Source organism: Ceratotherium simum, chromosome 6 (assembly GCF_057802395.1).
Source record: "Ceratotherium simum simum isolate JZ-2026a chromosome 6, ASM5780239v1, whole genome shotgun sequence".
Taxonomy (NCBI): domain Eukaryota; kingdom Metazoa; phylum Chordata; class Mammalia; order Perissodactyla; family Rhinocerotidae; genus Ceratotherium; species Ceratotherium simum.
The window spans coordinates 286291-303539 of record NC_141905.1 but is presented as its reverse complement, the minus strand read 5'-3'; the positions used below and the strand labels follow the sequence as shown (position 1 = coordinate 303539).

The following is a 17249-nucleotide window of genomic DNA, read 5'->3' as shown; positions in this document are numbered from 1 at the left end:
CACATCTGTCTATAGATATTTTTACATAGTTGTGATCATATTCAATGGATAATTTTAATTTTGTGCTCTTTATTTGAATAAAACATGCATTTCCCCAAATTATTATACAATTTCCAAATGGATAGACTATAATTTACTTATCCCTTTCCCTATTGTTGATAATTAAAATGCTTTCAAAATTATTTTGTCTCGAATTAGTCACGTGATATTGTTTCTAAACAATGCTAGAGACAAAAGGAAATGGCCAACTTGGAGCGTGAAAGAGAACTAGCTCTGAGGGAGCAGGAAATGATGGAGAGGCTCAGAGCAGAGGAGCTCATGTTTCAGCAGGTGAGACAAGTAACAGAGTTCAGAGGTGACTGGAATTAGCAGTGTCAACCTCTGTTTGGTGTAACCCAAGTGCTGAAAAACTCCCCATCTCTGGTTACTTAGTGTATGGCTTTCTTATATCTTCATCTCTATGTATGTCTTCTTTGCTGGAAAAGCAGCAGCAGTGAGGTAGGAGGAAACCAAGGAGTGTGCCCTCGTGGAAGCCAAGGGGAGAGAGCGTCTCAGTGAGACCTTGGTGGTGAACCATGTCTATTGCTGGTTGAGTGAGAGCAGGACTGCACAGTACCCATTCAAGGCCACTGGTGACCTTGGCCAGTGTGGGTGGGGGGCGTATAGCAGGGGAGATGGTGAGTATAGATAATGCTTTCAAGGAGATTTTTAGGGAAGAAGTTTTTTTTGTTTTTTGTTTTTAGGAACAGAGTGGAAGTGGAGGGGGAGTTGATGTTAAGAAATAGAGGGGATGATTTCTAGAGTCAGCTGTCCATGGAGACAAAGCTTAATTGAGTCTGGAACATAGGTTAGGCAGGTAGAAGGGAATTTCTTTGATTCAAGGAAAGAGGAGAGGATGGTGTAGGTACATGTGGGTTATAGGTTTTGTGGCACAAAGTTGAAAGCAGTTTTCTGTGTGACTGTTCTTTATGAAGTAGGGACCATGATCACCTTCCAAGAATGAGGTGGTAGTGTAGGATGTGTGGGGAGAGTGGTGAAGGTATGAAGTGGTAGCTTTGGAGCATGACAGAGAGAGTTGGCCAGGGAACCTTAGCATTACTTGGTAGCAATGAGTACCCTGATATGGTTGGAGACCAAGCATTTAAAATGTTGCCATTTGGTTTGGCTTTGTGATGATGTGATTTTTCTCCACTTAGGCCTAGATATCTGCGTGAAGATGTGGAAGAGGCAGACCCTTGACTGAAGTAGGTTTAGGGTAGCAGGACTGGGGAGCTGAATGTGTTGGTAAGAGTGGTTGAAGGGCTAGGTCATGGAGTATAAACTAGATAGAGGAAAGTTCCAGAGTGGCTTCTGCACTAATCTAATTTATGGAGAGCTTCTGAACTAAATATAAGTCACCCCTCTAGTTCTACCATGTACTTAACTCTAGAGTCTCGACTCGAGTCTACATAGTTAAAAAGGGAAAGAAGCCTATTAGGCACCTTAGGTGGATGTGGCTGTTGAAAACTTGACTGCTTCTGAGTCTTCATTGTTCAGTCATTTGGCTTCTTCTTGTGGGAAGTTGCAAAGTGTGGAGTTGGATGTCAGTCATCTAAGTGGGCAAGTGTCTGCTGCAGTGGTCCCAACTTTGAGTGAGGAGCTGCCCTTCCTCTTGCAGCTCCTGTAGTTGGTGTGTGTCCCCCGTCTATCAGTTCTCCTTCCCCAAGACAATTACATCACAAAGGTGGAGATACTTAACTTTCTTTCACCCTTCTACTTTAACTTACTTAGATAAAATTTGACAGTACTGGAAATCACACATTTCTCTAACTGTATCATGTTGACCATATGAAGCAATCCACTGTGCATCGAACCCTAAGCATTGTATTGGGAGTGGAAGATACAATAATATTCTGCAAAAGATTTGGCCAGTAAAGAAGTGGATTGGTGGGCAGAAATAGATGAGAGAAGGAGAAGGGACATGTGGAGAGATGGACCAAGAGAGAAGAGCTTAGGGGAGAGCAAGGCTGAGATGAAGAGGAGCAGAGAGGCCTCTCCACGCCCCTGGGGTCAAGTGGGCTGGAGGTTCAGGACTCTGGCCGCCTCCCTGTTGGTTGCAAGAGCAGGTGTCCTTGTAGTCAGTACTGCTGACTTGAAGTTCCTTGACATTTTAGGCACTCTTTAGCAAGCCCTGGTCTTTGTGAACAGGCAAGTATTTTTATTGCTGTTTTCTACTTAAGAGCTTATTTTTTTTTTTTTTGTGAGGAAGAGCGGCCCTGAGCTAACATCTGCCAATCCTCCTCTTTTTGCTGAGGAAGACCGGCTCTGGGCCAACATCCATGCCCATCCTCTTCCACTTTACATGGGACGCTGCCACAGCATGGCTTGACAAGCAGTGCGCCGGTGCGCGCCCGGGATCCGAACCAGCGACCCCTGGGCCGCCGAAGCGGAGTGCGCGCACCCAACCGCTTGCGCCACTGGGCCGGCCCCTGTGCTTATTTTTGAAGTAAAAGCTTTTTTGTTTTGTATTTGTTTGTGTACCTTTCAAATGGTTTTACTCATGTGTGAAGAAAGGAATTGGGTTTTGAAAATTTCCTGAAAATGTTAAGAAACTGATTATGTTGACCAATGTGGTTGATATTTAGCGACTGCACTTTGCATTATTGTTGAGATGTTAGAGTTATTTCACTTCCTCTACCAGTGTCTGAAAGGCGATTGAAGGATCTGTTCCCGCATTTCTGCTACCTACTCCATCGCTTTTATCTTAGTGGGGATAATACGAGAATACCAAGAAATCACCTTTAACAGCCCTTTGTGAACAAATATTAATTACTGTTTATTATCTCTTTGTTTGTAAAAATGTATTATTTTAAAAATGTAGTTTCAAGATGGTCTTAATGGGGTGACCTTATTAGCTTGTTTGTGGAATGGTGGTGGACTGATGGTGAGAAATTATTTTCTAGTTTGTGTTGGCAAACTCTGTAGAGGTAGATATTTTATGATTTGCAGGCCAAGAGGCAAAGTTGAGGATCTTATATAGATATTATGGTATATTATGTACATATAGCAAGAGAGAAAGAAAATTTCCACAAATATTTTATTGATAAAATAAAAAGAATATGTGAGTGATAATATGTGAGTACAATTTTTTTGTTTGTAATACAGGCTTATTACTGAGAAGAATTAAATTCTAGTTTTAAAGATAACATTTCACTTAGTTGGAGTTCAAAGTTACCATTCTTTGGGGCCGGCCCCGTGGCGTAGCAGTTAAGTGCGTGCGCTCTGCTGCTGGCGGCCAGGATTTGGATCCCTGGCGTGCACCGACGCACTGCTTGTCAGGCCATGCTGTGGCGGCATCCTGTATAAAGTGGAGGAAGATGGGCACAGATGTTAGCCCACGGCCAGTCTTCCTCAGCAAAAAAGAGGAGGATTGACATGGATGTTAGCTCAGGGCTGATCTTCCTCACAAAAAAAAGAAAACAAAGTTAATGTTCTTTATCATCAAAATTAATTGGTTTATTAATTTATCTGTTAATGCTGATCCATAATGAGATTTTATGTATTTCATCTTTGAAAATATCTTTTCACACAGATAGGTCCTGCCAAATACTGGTATCAGTCCATGTGCATATAGTTTTTTTTTTTTTTTTTTTTAATTTTTTTATTTATTTTCCCCCAAAGCCCCAGCAGATAGTTGTATGTCGTAGTTGCACATCCTTCTAGTTGCTGTGTGTGGGACGCGACCTCAGCATGGCCGGAGAAGCGGTGCTTCGGTGCGCGCCCGGGATCCGAACCTGGGCCGCCAGCAGCGGAGCGCGCGCACTTAACCGCTAAGCCACCGTGCCGGCCCATGTGCATGTAGTTTTAATTGAGCATTTTCATCTTTTGGAAGGCATTTGTAGAATTCTATTAGATTTTTCTCTTGATATATGCCTTTTAGCATGTCATTGCCTTGTAGATAATCACTTCTAGTTGAGGGTTGGTGAAAGCTTCCAAATTACACAGTTAAATAGATTGTGAAATATGGAAATTTCCTTTGCTCTTACCTCGAGGCCTAAAAACACTTTGGAACTATAGTTTGGAGCTTGGGAAGAATATCCACTGCAAATTTGTGTAGGAATGGAAATCTAGTTTCTTGTTTTAGTTTTTGATCGCACTGGAAGTGTTTGAAGCAGCTTGACATTTTGATTCAAACATTAATTGTTGAAATGACTTTTCTTCAATGTAAGTTTTACATATAAGTGTTGTTTTGCCTTATAATTTTAGGTTGAATTGATTAAAAAGCATTATTAAGTCTGCAGCAACAGCTAATTTCCAAAGCCATTTATGTTTGATAAGTTTGATAATAGTGGTCGAGAATGGTTCTTCTCATTCAGAAAAATTTCAATCTTGGCCCTGAGCTCAAAAATTCACAATAAAACATTACCACTATTAAGCCATGGAACTGCTGTGTGGTAGGGCAAGTCAGGATATATATTCAGCTTCTGTTTCTGACAAAAATTCACAGAACTTATGGTCTTAAATTCATAAGAGTGAATGAAGGACACTGTTGACACTACTGGCTCAATAACATGTGATAGATTCAAATGTTTCCTGCAGAGTAGCTGCTATTGAATAATACAATGAATACTTACAGGCTTTAAACACTATATTTTCTCAAGCTTTGTAAATTTGTGCAACTAAGCCTTTTTCTGTTCCACACATATTTTTATCACCATTAGTTGTAACACATCTTAGCAGATTTCACTTCTGGTTGTACTGAATTAATGTTTCCCAGCTTCTTCGAAAATATTCCCTATAGTTGTCCCATGAAGACCATTCATAGAGGCTGATTTTTCAGTCACTTCCAACTCAGTATTGACTCCTTGAATAAACAACAACAACTGAGCAGTGTTGGGAACTTGGTCTACTTCTCAAGAGCCAAGGAAAACCACTCAAAATCATTTGCCTTTTTTTAAAAAAACTTTTTCAATTTCATTTATTTATTTTTTATTGAGATATAACTGACATAATGTTGTGTAAGTTTAAAGTAAATCATACAACTTGTTGATTTAATACATTTGTATATTGTGATATGATTACCACTGTACCATTAGCTACCACCTGTATCATGTCACATAATTATTTCTTTTTTGTGGTGAGAAGAATTAAGATCTAGTCTCTTGGTAACTTTGAAGTTTGTGATACAGTATTGTCGACTATAATCACTATGCTGTGTATTAGATTTCTAGAACTTATTTATCTACTGGTTGCAAATTTGTACCCTTTAACAACATCTCCCCAATTCCCCCACCCCAATATATTAACATAAATTCTTCTGCAAAGAAGAAATCAATATACATCTGGAATTTTCCTGCATTGTATTTGAAGAAACTGTCCCTGCCTTCTACAAAAGAAATTTGATTTATGGCTTTGTTGAATTATCTGGAAGGACAATTATTGGTTTGAGAATAACAGACTATATGAATGAATGCATTTAAAACAATGGCTTCCTCATGAGCTGATATTCAGTAATAAAGAAATTAGAGATATTAAAAGGAAGGCCTTAGAGAAATAACTGAAAAAAATTATCACAGCTCCCAAAGATTGGGAATACCTAGTCTTCCTAATTATCTCGCTTGTGCTGAAGCTTCCTATTTCTAATTTAAAAACAAAATATGAAAGAGAATTAAAGCAAGTTGTTTTAAAACAAATGAATAAAGTATTTGCAAAGATAAATAGCTAAAGTGAAAGAAAATCCAATTGACAGGAGACAAGGTTGAAATTTGAAGAATAAGATAGATAAGACACATGATATTTTCACATTTATCTTAATCCTGTAAACAAATGGAAACCAATTGGAGATTTCACTTTCTCTCTTCATTGTCTTTGTTTTAAAAAAATGATAAAAGAAATTCATTCTCGTTGTTAAGTTAAAAGAACACAGTGAAGTATATATAATAAAGTATGAACGGTTTCTTTCACTTTCCTCATGACTCACTCTAGTTAAGACAAGAGTAGTAAATTGTTTGGTTTGAATTATTCCAGAATTTTTTTGCTATAAATCCATACGTAATATGTTTGGCATGTGCATGGAATTATACACATTACTCTCCAAATATTTTTTTTATTTGAACAGAATTTCAGCACCATCTTTTCATGTCTGTACATATGGGTCTCCTATAGTCTTTCTTTTCTTTTTTTTTTTTTTTTTCTTCCATGGTCATTTTATTTGGCCTCCACAGGCTTGTTTTTTTTTTTTTTTTTTTTTATTGCAGTAACATATGTTTATAACATTGTATAAATTTCAGGTGTACATCATTATTCTTCTAGTTCTGCACAGATTATATCATGTTCACCACCCAAATACTAATCCATCACCACATACATGTGCCTAATCATCCCTTTCACCCTCCGGCCTCCCCCCTTCTCCTCTGGTAACCACCAATCCAATCTCTGTCTCTATGTGTTTGTTTGTTGTTGTTATTATCTACTACTTAATGAGTGAGATCATACAGTATTTAACCTTCTCCCTCTGACTTATTTCACTTTGCATAATACCCTCAATGTCCATCCATGTTGTTACAAATGGTTGGATTTCATCATTTCCTATGGCTGAGTAGTGTTCCATTGTGTATATATACCACATCTTGTTTATCCATTCGTCCGTTGATGGGCACTTAGGTTGCTTCCAAGTCTTGGCTGTCGTGAATAATGTTGCAGTGAACACAGGGGTGCGTGAATCTTTCTTTGGATAAATACCCAGCAGTGGAATAGCTGGATCATATGGTAGTTCTATTCTTAATTTTTTGAGGAATCTCTATACTGTTTTGCATAGTGGCCACACCAGTGGCCAGCAGTGTATGCGAGTTCCCTTCTCTCCACATCCTCTCCAACACTTGTTGTTTCCTGTCTTGTTAATTAGCCATTCTGACGGGAGTGAGGTGATATCTCATTTTAGTTTTGATTTGCATTTCCCTGATAGTTAATGATGTTGAACATCTTTTCATGTGCCTGTTGGCCATCTGAATATCTTCTTTGGAGAAATGTCTGTTCATGTCTTTTGCCCACTTTTTAATTGGGTTGTTAGTTTTTCTGTTGTTGAGATGCATGAGTTCTTTGTGTATTTTGGAGATTAACCCCTTATCAGATACATGGTTTGCAAATATCTTCTCCCAATCATTAGGTTGTCTTTTCATTTTGCTGATTGTTTCCTTTGCTATGCAGAAGCTTTTTAGTTTGATGGAGTCCCATTTGTTTGTTTTTTCTGTTGCCAGGTCAGACATGGTGCTTGATAATATGTTGCTAAGACCAATGTCGAAGAGCATACTTCGTATATTTTCTTCTAGAAGTTTCATGGTTTCAGGTCTTACATTCAAGTCTGTAATCCTTTCCCAACACCATTTGTTGAAGAGACATTCCTTTCTCCATTGTATGTTCTTGGCTCCTTTGTTGAAAATTAGCTGTCTATAGATGTGTGGGTTTATTTCTGGGCTCTCAATTCTGTTCCATTGATCTGTGTGTCTGTTTTTGTGCCAGTACCATGCTGTTTTGGTTACTATAGCTTTGTAGTATATTTTGAAATCAGGGAGTATGATACCTCCTGCTTTGTTCTTTTGTCTCAGGATTCCTTTAGCATTTGGGGGTCTTTTGTTATTCCATATAAATTTTAGGATTCTTTGTCCTATTTCTGTGAAAAATGTTGTTGCAACTTTGATAGGGATTGCATTGAATCTATAGATTGCTTTAGGAAGCATGGACATCTGAACTATGTTAATTCTTCCACTCCAAGAGCATGGAATGTCTTTCCATTTCTTTGTGTCGTCTTCAATTTCTTTCAGCAATTTTTTATAGTTTTCACTGTACAGATCTTTCACCTCTTTGCTTAAGTTTCTTCCTAGGTATTTTATTCTTTTTGTTGTAATTGTAAATGGGATTGTATTCTTAATTTCTCTTTCTGCTGCTTTGTTGTTAACGTATAGAAATGCAACTGATTTTTGTATGTTGATTTTGTATCCTGCAATTTTACTGTATTCATTTATTACTTCTAAAAGTTTTTTGGTGGATTCTTTAGGGTTTTCTATATATAAAATCATGTCATCTGCAAATAGTGACAGTTTTGCTTCTTCCTTTCCACTTTGGATCCCTTTATTTCTTTTTCTTGCCTGATTGCTCTGGCTAGGACTTCCAGTACTATGTTAAATAGGAGTGGTGACAGTGGGTATCCTTATCTTAGAGGGATAGCTTTCAGTTTTTCACCATTGAGGATGATATTAGCTGTGGGTTTGTCATATATGGCCTTTATTATGTTGGGGTGCTTTCCTTCTATACCCATTTTGTCCAGAGTTTTTATCATAAATGGATGCTGTTTCTTGTCAGATGCTTTCTCTATGTTTGTTGAGATGATCATGTGATTTTTATTCCTCATTTTATTAATGTGGTGTATCACGTTGACTGATTTGTGGATGTTGAATCATCCCTGCATCCTTGGAATAAATCCCACCTGAACATGGTGTATAATCTTTTTAATGTATTGTTGTATGCAATTTGCTAGTATTTTATTGAGGATTTTTGCATTGATGTTCATCAGTGATGTTGGCCTATAATTTTCTCTTTTTGTTTCATCATTGTCTGGTTTTGGTATCCCTAACTCATTCTATGAGTTAGGGAGCTTCACCTCCTCTTCAATTTTTTGGAAGCGTTTGAGAAGGATAGGTATTAAATCTTCTTTGAATGTTTGGTAGAATTCACCAGGGAAGCTGTCTGGTCCTGGACTTTTATTATTGGGGAAGTTTTTGATTACTGTTTTGATCTCCTTACTGGTGATTGGTCTATTCAAATTCTCTATTTCTTCTTGAGTCAGTTTTGGAAGGTTGTATGATTCTAAGAATTTATCCATTTCTTCTAGATTATCCAATTTGTTGGTATATAGCTTTTCATAGTATTCTCTTATAATCTTTTGTATTTCTGAGGTGTCTGTTGTAACTTCTCCTCTTTCATTTCTGACTTTACTTATTTGGGCGTTTTCTCTTTTTTTCTTGGTGAGTCTAGCTAAATGTTTGTCAATTTTGTTTATCTTTTCAAAGAACCAGCTCTTGGTTTTATTAATTTTTCTATTTTTTTAGTCTCTATTTCATTTATTTCTGCTCTGATTTTTATTATTTCCCTTCTGATACTGATTTTGAGCTTTGTTTGTTCTTCTGTTTCCAGTTCCTTTAGGTGCACTGTTAGATTGTTTATTTGAGATTTTTCTTGTTTGTTGAGACAGGCTTGCATTGCACTATAAACTTCCCTCTTAGGACCACTTTTGCTGTATCCCATAAATTCCGGCATGTTGTATTTTCATTTTCATTTGTCTCCAGGTATTTTGTATTTCTTCTTCGATTTCTTTATTGACCCAATTGTTGTTTGGTAGCATTTTGTTTAATCACCACATGTTTGTGGCTTTTCTGATTTTCTTCCTATAGTTGATTTCTAGTTTCATACCGTTGTGGTCAGAAAAGATGCTGGGTATTATTTCAGTCTTCTTAAATTTATGGAGACTTGTTTTGTGGCCTAATAGGTGATCCATCCTGGAGAATGTTCCATGTGCATTTGAAAAGAGTGTGTATTCTGTGGTTTTTGGATGGACTGTTCTGTATATATCTACTAGGTCCATCTGGTCTAGTGTGTTGTTTAAGGCCAATTTTTCCTTATTGATCTTCTGTTTTGATGATCTATCCATTGGTGTAAGTGGAGTGTTAAAGTCTCCTACTATTATTGTGTTACTGTGTATTTCTCCTTTTATGCCTGTTAATAATTGCTTTATATATTTAGGTGCTCCTACGTTGGGTTCTTAGATATTTACAAGTGTTATATCCTCTTGTTGGATTGTTCCCTTGATCACTATGTAGTGCCCTTCTTTGTCTTTTGTTACAGTTTTTGTTTTAAAGTCTGTTTTGTCTGATATAACTATTGCTACCCCAGCTTTCTTTTCATTGCCATTTGCATGGAGTATCTTTTTCCATCCCTTCACTTTCAGTTTGTGAGTGTCTTTAGGTCTGAAGTGTGTCTCTTGTATGCAGCATATATATGGGTCTTGTTTTTTTAATCCAATCAGCCACCCTATGCCTTTTAATTGGAGCATTTAGTCCATTGATGTTTAAAGTAGCAATTGGTAGGTATGTACTTACTGCCATTTTTTAACTTTTTTTGTCTTGGTATTTTAGTAGTTCTTCTCTGTTCCTTTCTTCTTCTCTTGCTCTCTTCCCTTGTGATTTGATGACTTTCTTTAGTAATATGTTTGGGTTCCTTTCTCTTAGGTTTTTGTGTATTTATTGTAGGTTTCTGGTTTGTGATTACCATGGGGTTCACGTATAGTAACCTACGTATATAGCAATCTATATTAAGTTGATGGTCTCTTCAGTTTGATCTCTCTCTGAAAGCTCCACTCTTTATCTCCCCTCCTACCACATTTTGTGTTTTTGATATCATATGTAACCTCTTTTTGGGCATTTGTATCCATTACCCTCTTATCATGGAAATAGATAATTTTTCTTATTTGTGGTCTTCTCTTTCCCCCTTACATAAGTCCCTTTAGCATTTCTTCTTTTTTTTTTTTGGTAAGGAAGATCGGCCCTGAGCTAACATCTGCCAATCCTCCTCTTTTTGCTGAGAAAGACCGGCCCTGGGCTAACATCCATGCGCATCTTCCTCCACTTTATATGGGACGCCACCACAGTGTGGCTTGACAAGCAGTGTGTTGATACGTGCCTGGGATCCGAACCGTCAAACCCCAGGCCGCAATAGCAGAGTGTGCACACTTAACTGCTTGCGCCACCGGGCTGGCCCCTCTTTAGCATTTCTTGTGGGACTGGTTTCTTGGTGACAAAGTCCTTTAATTTTTGCTTGTCTGGGAAACTCTTTATCTCTCCTTCCATTCTGAATGATAAGCTTGCTGGGTAGAGTATTCTTGGTTGTAGGTTTTTTCGCTTTAGAACTTTAAATATATTGTGCCATTCTTTTCTAGACTGTAAGGTTTCTGGTGAGAAGTCAGCTGATAGACTTATGGGATTTCCTTTGTATGTAACTTGTTACCTTTCTCTTGTGGCTTTTAGGATTCTCTCTTTATCTTTAATTCTGGGCATTTTAATTATGATGTGTCTTGGTGTGGGCCTCTTTGGGTTTCTCTTGTTTGGTGCTCTCTCTGCTTCCTGTACCTGGATGTCTGTTTCCTTCCTTAGATTAGGGAAGTTTTCAGCTATTATTTCTTCAAATAGATTCTCTGCCCCTTTGTCTCACTCTTCTCCTTATGGGACACCTATAACATGGATGTTAGTGCACTTGATGTTGTCCCAGAGGTCCCTTACACTGTCCTCACTCTTTTTAATTCTTTTTCCTTTTATCTGTTCAGCTTGGGTGATTTCCTCTAGTCTTTCCTCCAGCTAGCAGATCTGTTCTGTATCCTCTACTCTGCTTTCGAGACCCTCTAGTCAATTTTTCATTTCCAGTATTGTAGTCTTCATTTCTGCTTGGTTCTTTTTTATATCTTCCATTTCCTTGTTGACGTTCTCCCGGAGTTCATCCATTCGTCTCCCAAGATCAGTGAGCATCCTTAACACTCTTTGTTTGAACTCTCTGTCGGGTAGGTTGCTCATTTCTTTTTCATTTAGTTCCTTTTCTGGGGTTTTGTCCTGTTCCCTTACTTGGAATGTATTTTGCTTCCTCATTTTGCCTCTTTCCCTGTGTTTGTGTCTATGTATTAGGTAGGTCAGCTACGTCTCTTGATCCTGGAGAGGTGACCTTCTATAAGTGATGCCTTATGAGGCCTTGCAGTGTGCTTCCCTCTTGTCACCAGCTCCAAATGTTCCAGGAGTGACCCCTGTGTGGGCTACGTGTGTCCTTCTGTTGTGGTGCGGTCGTTCTTGCCGGAGGTGCCCAGGGATGCTGAGCTGTCCCCCTGGCCAGCTGGTGGTAATGCTCAGCTGTGTGTAGTTGTTGTCGGCCCTTCAGTCTCTTTATCAAGTGTGGGGAGCCCCAGCACAATTGGCTGCAACATCTAATAGCACATTCCTGTTGCAGTTTTTTCATTAAGTGGGTAGGCCCCCTGTGTGGCTGCTTGTTGGGCTCAGGAGCTTACAATTGGTGTAAGCCTCTGGCCTATAAGGCTCTTGTCAGCTCTCTGAGGATTGCAGCTCCAGTGCCTCAGGCACTGGAGCACCCAATTGTTTCAGGCTTTGGAAGGTGGGGCCAATCCCCTTGTGGCTCTTTGAGAAGCACAAGTCTTCAGCAGCTGGCAAGCCCCATGGCCCATAGGTCCACACACAGTCAACATGGTCCTGCCCCATGTGCACATCCCAACTGCCTGAAGTAGACTCAGTATCTCCAAGGCAGGAGCCTCACACGCTCCACCATCACCTTGCAGTCTCCACCCGCTCCTTGTGCACGCCCTGCCCCACAGAGGTGGACCCACTCACCCGGCTGCAGAGAATCCAGGCAGCTCACTTAGCAGGTCCACAAGTTGCCCGAGGGCTTGTTGTTGGGTGGGCCCAGTCCCTAGGGTGGGCTACCTGCCCTGGCTGAGCTGGATTAAATTGGTGCTTTAGTGGGTAAGGCAGACTTTGGGCTAGCAGGCCACAGGAACAACTCCAATGGTGTCTGCCAGTGTCTGTGTCAGCATGCCCACACTAGGTCACAACAATGGCCACCGCCAATGTCCCAGTGCCTGGAGAGGTGTCACCTCTCACCGAGATGCACTCAGAGCCTATCAGGTGAGTCTCTTTTCACCAAAGGACTGTACACCTTTCTTTCTGGTGATTTTAGGTTGCTTTTCAAAATGGGTGAGTTTGTGCATGAGCCCTTTAAGAGCCGGCTTTAATTTCTTTGTGTCCTAGCTTTTCTAGGGGTATTCCCCAATATTGTTAGTAGCCAGCAAAGCCAGATATTATAACACCTCAGTTGTGCTGGGTCCCCAAAATTTCTATAACGGTCGAGCTCCCCAGCTCAGGGCCCCCACTCCTCCAAGGGGGGCTGCTCCTAGGCAGCTGTGAAGCCTTGTGGCTTGTGAAGGTGGCATTTTTTTCTTTCCAGAAGGGAATTTCTGCCTCTTCCTCCTCAATTAGGATTGTCATTTGTTGCAGGAGTTCCCCTTATCCAGTTTTCAGTTCTCAGGGGTAATTTTTTCAGGAGTAGTTGTAAATCGGCTGTGTCTGTGGGAGGAGGTGAGTTCAGAGTCCACCTACGCTGCCATCTTGACTTTTCTCTATCCGTTTGCCTTTTTTTAGTTGACTATGGACGTTGCTCCCACTGTCCTCAACTATTTGAGCAACTGTTCTTGCCAAAAGACTAATAATCTTAAATCAGTTAATTTTTTTTTGGACACTGAAATCAAACACATGTTAATTAAATCACCATTGATAAGTGTATTTCCTTGCTATGCTGAAAAATGAGCCACTTGGAAACTTACTTTCATTGTAGCCTCATTTTCATTTTTAATTTTTGTGAAGAAATTCTGCTCTGATGAAATAAGTCTGTTTTAAATTTTCTAATATTTTTGACCTTTGCTTTCATGTGAGTTGAGAGTATTGTGATGAGTGCGTCATGTGGCAATGTTGATATTTGTTGTGTTCATTTAGTACAGTGTCATCACGTCATAAACACCATGCTTTGCCATGTAATTTAATAATAAAATAACGCACACTCCAAAAGAGCAACATTCCAAATCCCCTTCTCTTCTTGTTTTGACATACGTATGCACTGATAAAAAAGGCCACAGGACAGTGGGACCGTGGCTGCACAAGCTGTCGAGTTAGAGTGACGTCGCTGTGGTTTGTGGTGTGCTGAGCAGCCTGCGCAGCGATGAGGGTGCCACGTGGTCTGTGGTGACTGCTCAACTGTGCTGTTGTAGCGCAGAAGCAGCCGTAGACAAACAAGGACGTGAACGAGCACGGCAACGTCTCAGTAAAACTTCATTTACAGGCGGAGATTTGAATTTCATAGAATTTTCATGTGTCATGAAGTATCATTATTCTTTTGATATTTTTCAACCATTTAAAAATGCATAAAAACTGTTTTTAGCTCGTGAGCTGCACCAAAACAGAAGTTGGGTCAGTTTGGGCCTGCAGAATTTAGTTTGCTGGCCTCTATCCTAGTGTGGCATATGTGTTGGGACCAAATATATTGTTAATTATCTATAGTTTCGGATAATATACTTAAGATTTTCTCATCTACTGTTCTGCAACCAAGGTTTGGCTATTTGAAGATCTGTCTATACTTAAAGAGATTGTATCTGAAAAAAATTACTGCATTCTCATTTGTAGCTTCAAGAAGAAGAGAGAAAATAACTTGATTTTGTAAATGGTGCTTTTCCAAAATTACAATTAGGGAAGTTTCCTTTTGTATTTTGTACTTCAGGAAATATTTGTAAAAGCTAAAATACTGGGTGTCAGTGACCATTTATTTGTGTAAGTTTCTGAAATTTCAGTGGGCGTAAACTTATAATTTTTATTTATTTATTTTTTTCCCCCAAAGCCCCAGTAGATAGTTGTATGTCATAGTTTCACATCCTTCTAGTTGCTGTATGTGGGACGCGGCCGCAGCATGGCTGGAGAAGCGGTGCGTCGGTGCACGCCCGGGATCCAAACCTGGGCCGCCAGCAGCAGAGCGCGCGCACTTAACTGCTAAGCCACGGGGCTGGCCCTAGGTGGGCATAAACTTAATTATCCTGGCGCACTTCAGAGTGATAGAGTTAATTCCTTGCAATTGATCTGAGTCTAATATGACTTATTTATTTCTGAATATTCAGCAACAGCTGGCATTCCAGCTGGAGTTGGAAATGCAAGAAAAAGAGAGACAGAGAATAGAAGAACTACAGAGAGCTCAAGAACAATTAGAGAAGGTAATTTGGACTTTTATAAATGTCTGTTTTATTTTTAAAACCTCTTAGAGTCCTCAGACTGTTTCCTCCTGCTGTTATAGCATGGGATTCATGGTCTAAAGACCTGCCACACATGAGCTGTGGGACTTAAGTTTTCAAACCTTTCTAGTCTCAGTTCATCTTTTTGAAAAACAGGGATAACAGTATCATATTATTAGCAATGTCTCACTGGGTTGTTGTAAGGATCAAATAAGATCGTGTATGTGAAACTGCTTTGTGAGCAGTAGAGCTCTTGAATAGTGATATTGCCAACATTTTAGTCAGCCGATAGTTGTTCCTAATTATGGTAGCTGATGTTGAAGGTCAAGTTCTTTATGATATTGGGAATATTCTGATCTCTGAGACAGTAGTGTGTTTCTTTTCTTCATGTTAGATATATTATCAACAATAATTTACATTTTTAAAAACATGTTTTTGTATGTATTTTTCATGTCTTTCATTAAATAAACTATTCACCACTTCTATCAAAACAGTCAATCTCTGTGGACTGTGTCCATGTCATGTGCTGCCTCTAGTTTGACCAGTGTTTCCTTGTAGCCAAAATATATGTTCCGTATAGACTAAACTTTTCAATGACTGAGCTATACTTTTCAACTGGATCTTACATATTGTATACTTAGAGCTAGTATCTGTCACTCAAATGTTACTCCCCCATTTATTCCATAATTAAAATTTAAAACAGAAGCAGGTTTCCTACGATTGCTTATTAATATCTTAGATGACAGCTTCATTATTAAAGCAATTAAACAAATTTGGAAGGGTGAATTGAATAAAAAAGATGAGTTTTTTTTTATTGCGGTAACATTGGTTTATAACATTATATAAATTTCAGGTGTACATCATTATATTTTGATTTCTGTGTAGACTACATCATGTTCATTACTGAGAGACTAATTACCATCCATCATCACACACATGTGCCCTGTCACCTCTTTCACCCTCCCTCTCTGCTTTCCCTGTGGTAACCAGCAATCCAATCTCTGTCTTTATGTGTTTGTTGTTGTTGTTTTTATCTTCTATTTATGAGTGAGATCATACTGTATTTTACTTTCTCCCTCTGACTTATTTCACTTAGCGTTAATACCCTCAGTGTCTATCCATGTTGTCACAAATGGCTGGATTTCATCTTTTTTGTGGCTGAGTAGTATTTCATTGTATATATATACGACATCTTTTTTATCCATTCATCCCTTGCTGGGCATCTAGGTTGCTTCGAAGTCTTGGCTATTGTGAATAATGGTGCAGTGAACACAGGGGTGCATGTATCTTTATGCATATGTTCTTTGGATAAATACCCAGCAGTGGAATAGCTGGATTGTATGGTAGTTCTATTCTTAATTTTTCAAGGAATCTCCATACTGTTTTCCGTAGTGGCCACACCAGTTTGCACTCCCACCAGTAGTGTATGAGAGTTCCCTTCTCTCCACATCCTCTCCAACTTGTTGTTTCTTGTCTTGTTAATTATAGCCATTGGGATGGGAGTGGGGTGATATCTCACTGTAGTTTTGATTTGCATTTCCCTGATAGTTAATGATGTTGAACATCAAAAAGATGAGATTTTAAAAGGATAAATCAAAAGCCCTATACATAGTGTTAAAAAAAACTGACGTTATCTTAGTCTGAGTGCAGTAGGACACATGGATACACATGTGTATGCGCGCACGCACACACACACACACGTAAATACATACCCCCTTTCTCTTCAGTTAAGATTCAGAATCTAAAATGAAAGAAGAAAAACCAGAATACATTAAGAAGACAGATCAAGATGATAAGAGAATTGAAAGTATTTTTCATCAAGATGCCCTGAGAGTTATAGCTGAGTTCCAGAAAGTCTATGGTTTGTAGGAGGGACTGGGCTCTGTTTTGTGGCTCCAGAGGGTCCCCCCATGTTATTCACTATCTGGAGGCATCATCAGACTGTGGGACCAGAGCCACAATAACTTTAATCATCCATGTTCCTACTGGCTTATCACCCCTCAACTCTCTCCTGCAGAGTACCGCTGCCTCACACATTGCTCAGAGACGAGCCCATTCGTGTCCTTTCGCCCTGGCCTTCTTGTGGCTGCAGAGACACAACTTAAACTATCATTTGCAAAAGGAAATTTATTGGAAGGATCCTGGGTTTGAAGAAAGGCTTTTACAACTAAACTGTGAAGGGCTCTGGTACAGTTGGGCCTTCCAGAGCTTTGGGAGCAAGAGAATGCAATGCTACCAGGGCTCTCACCTCTGCTGTTCTCTGGCCGTTAGTGTCAGTTTCTCACTATGACCTGGTTTGCTGCACGTGGGTGAGGAACATGGTCCTTAATGGCTCTAGGGTCTCATAGTGTTGTGGCTCCTCCTGACTGAGAGGATTGGGTTCCTTTTTTTGGTTTCA

General features: G+C 39.4%; 1 protein-coding gene across 3 annotated transcripts in view; it reads left to right on the top strand.

Annotated features, from left to right (window-relative positions):
• Positions 1-17249, top strand: part of DYDC1 (DPY30 domain containing 1) — a 29499-nt gene that overhangs the window by 3156 nt on the left and 9094 nt on the right. For 2 of the 3 annotated variants that reach the window (XM_087431763.1, XM_004432495.3), the window contains 2 exons: positions 229-330; positions 14741-14833. In XM_087431763.1, the coding sequence (XP_087287889.1) occupies positions 229-330; positions 14741-14833 (195 nt within the window). The remainder of the gene's footprint in view (positions 1-228; positions 331-14740; positions 14834-17249) is intronic. The other variant, XM_087431764.1, reaches the window with a different exon arrangement.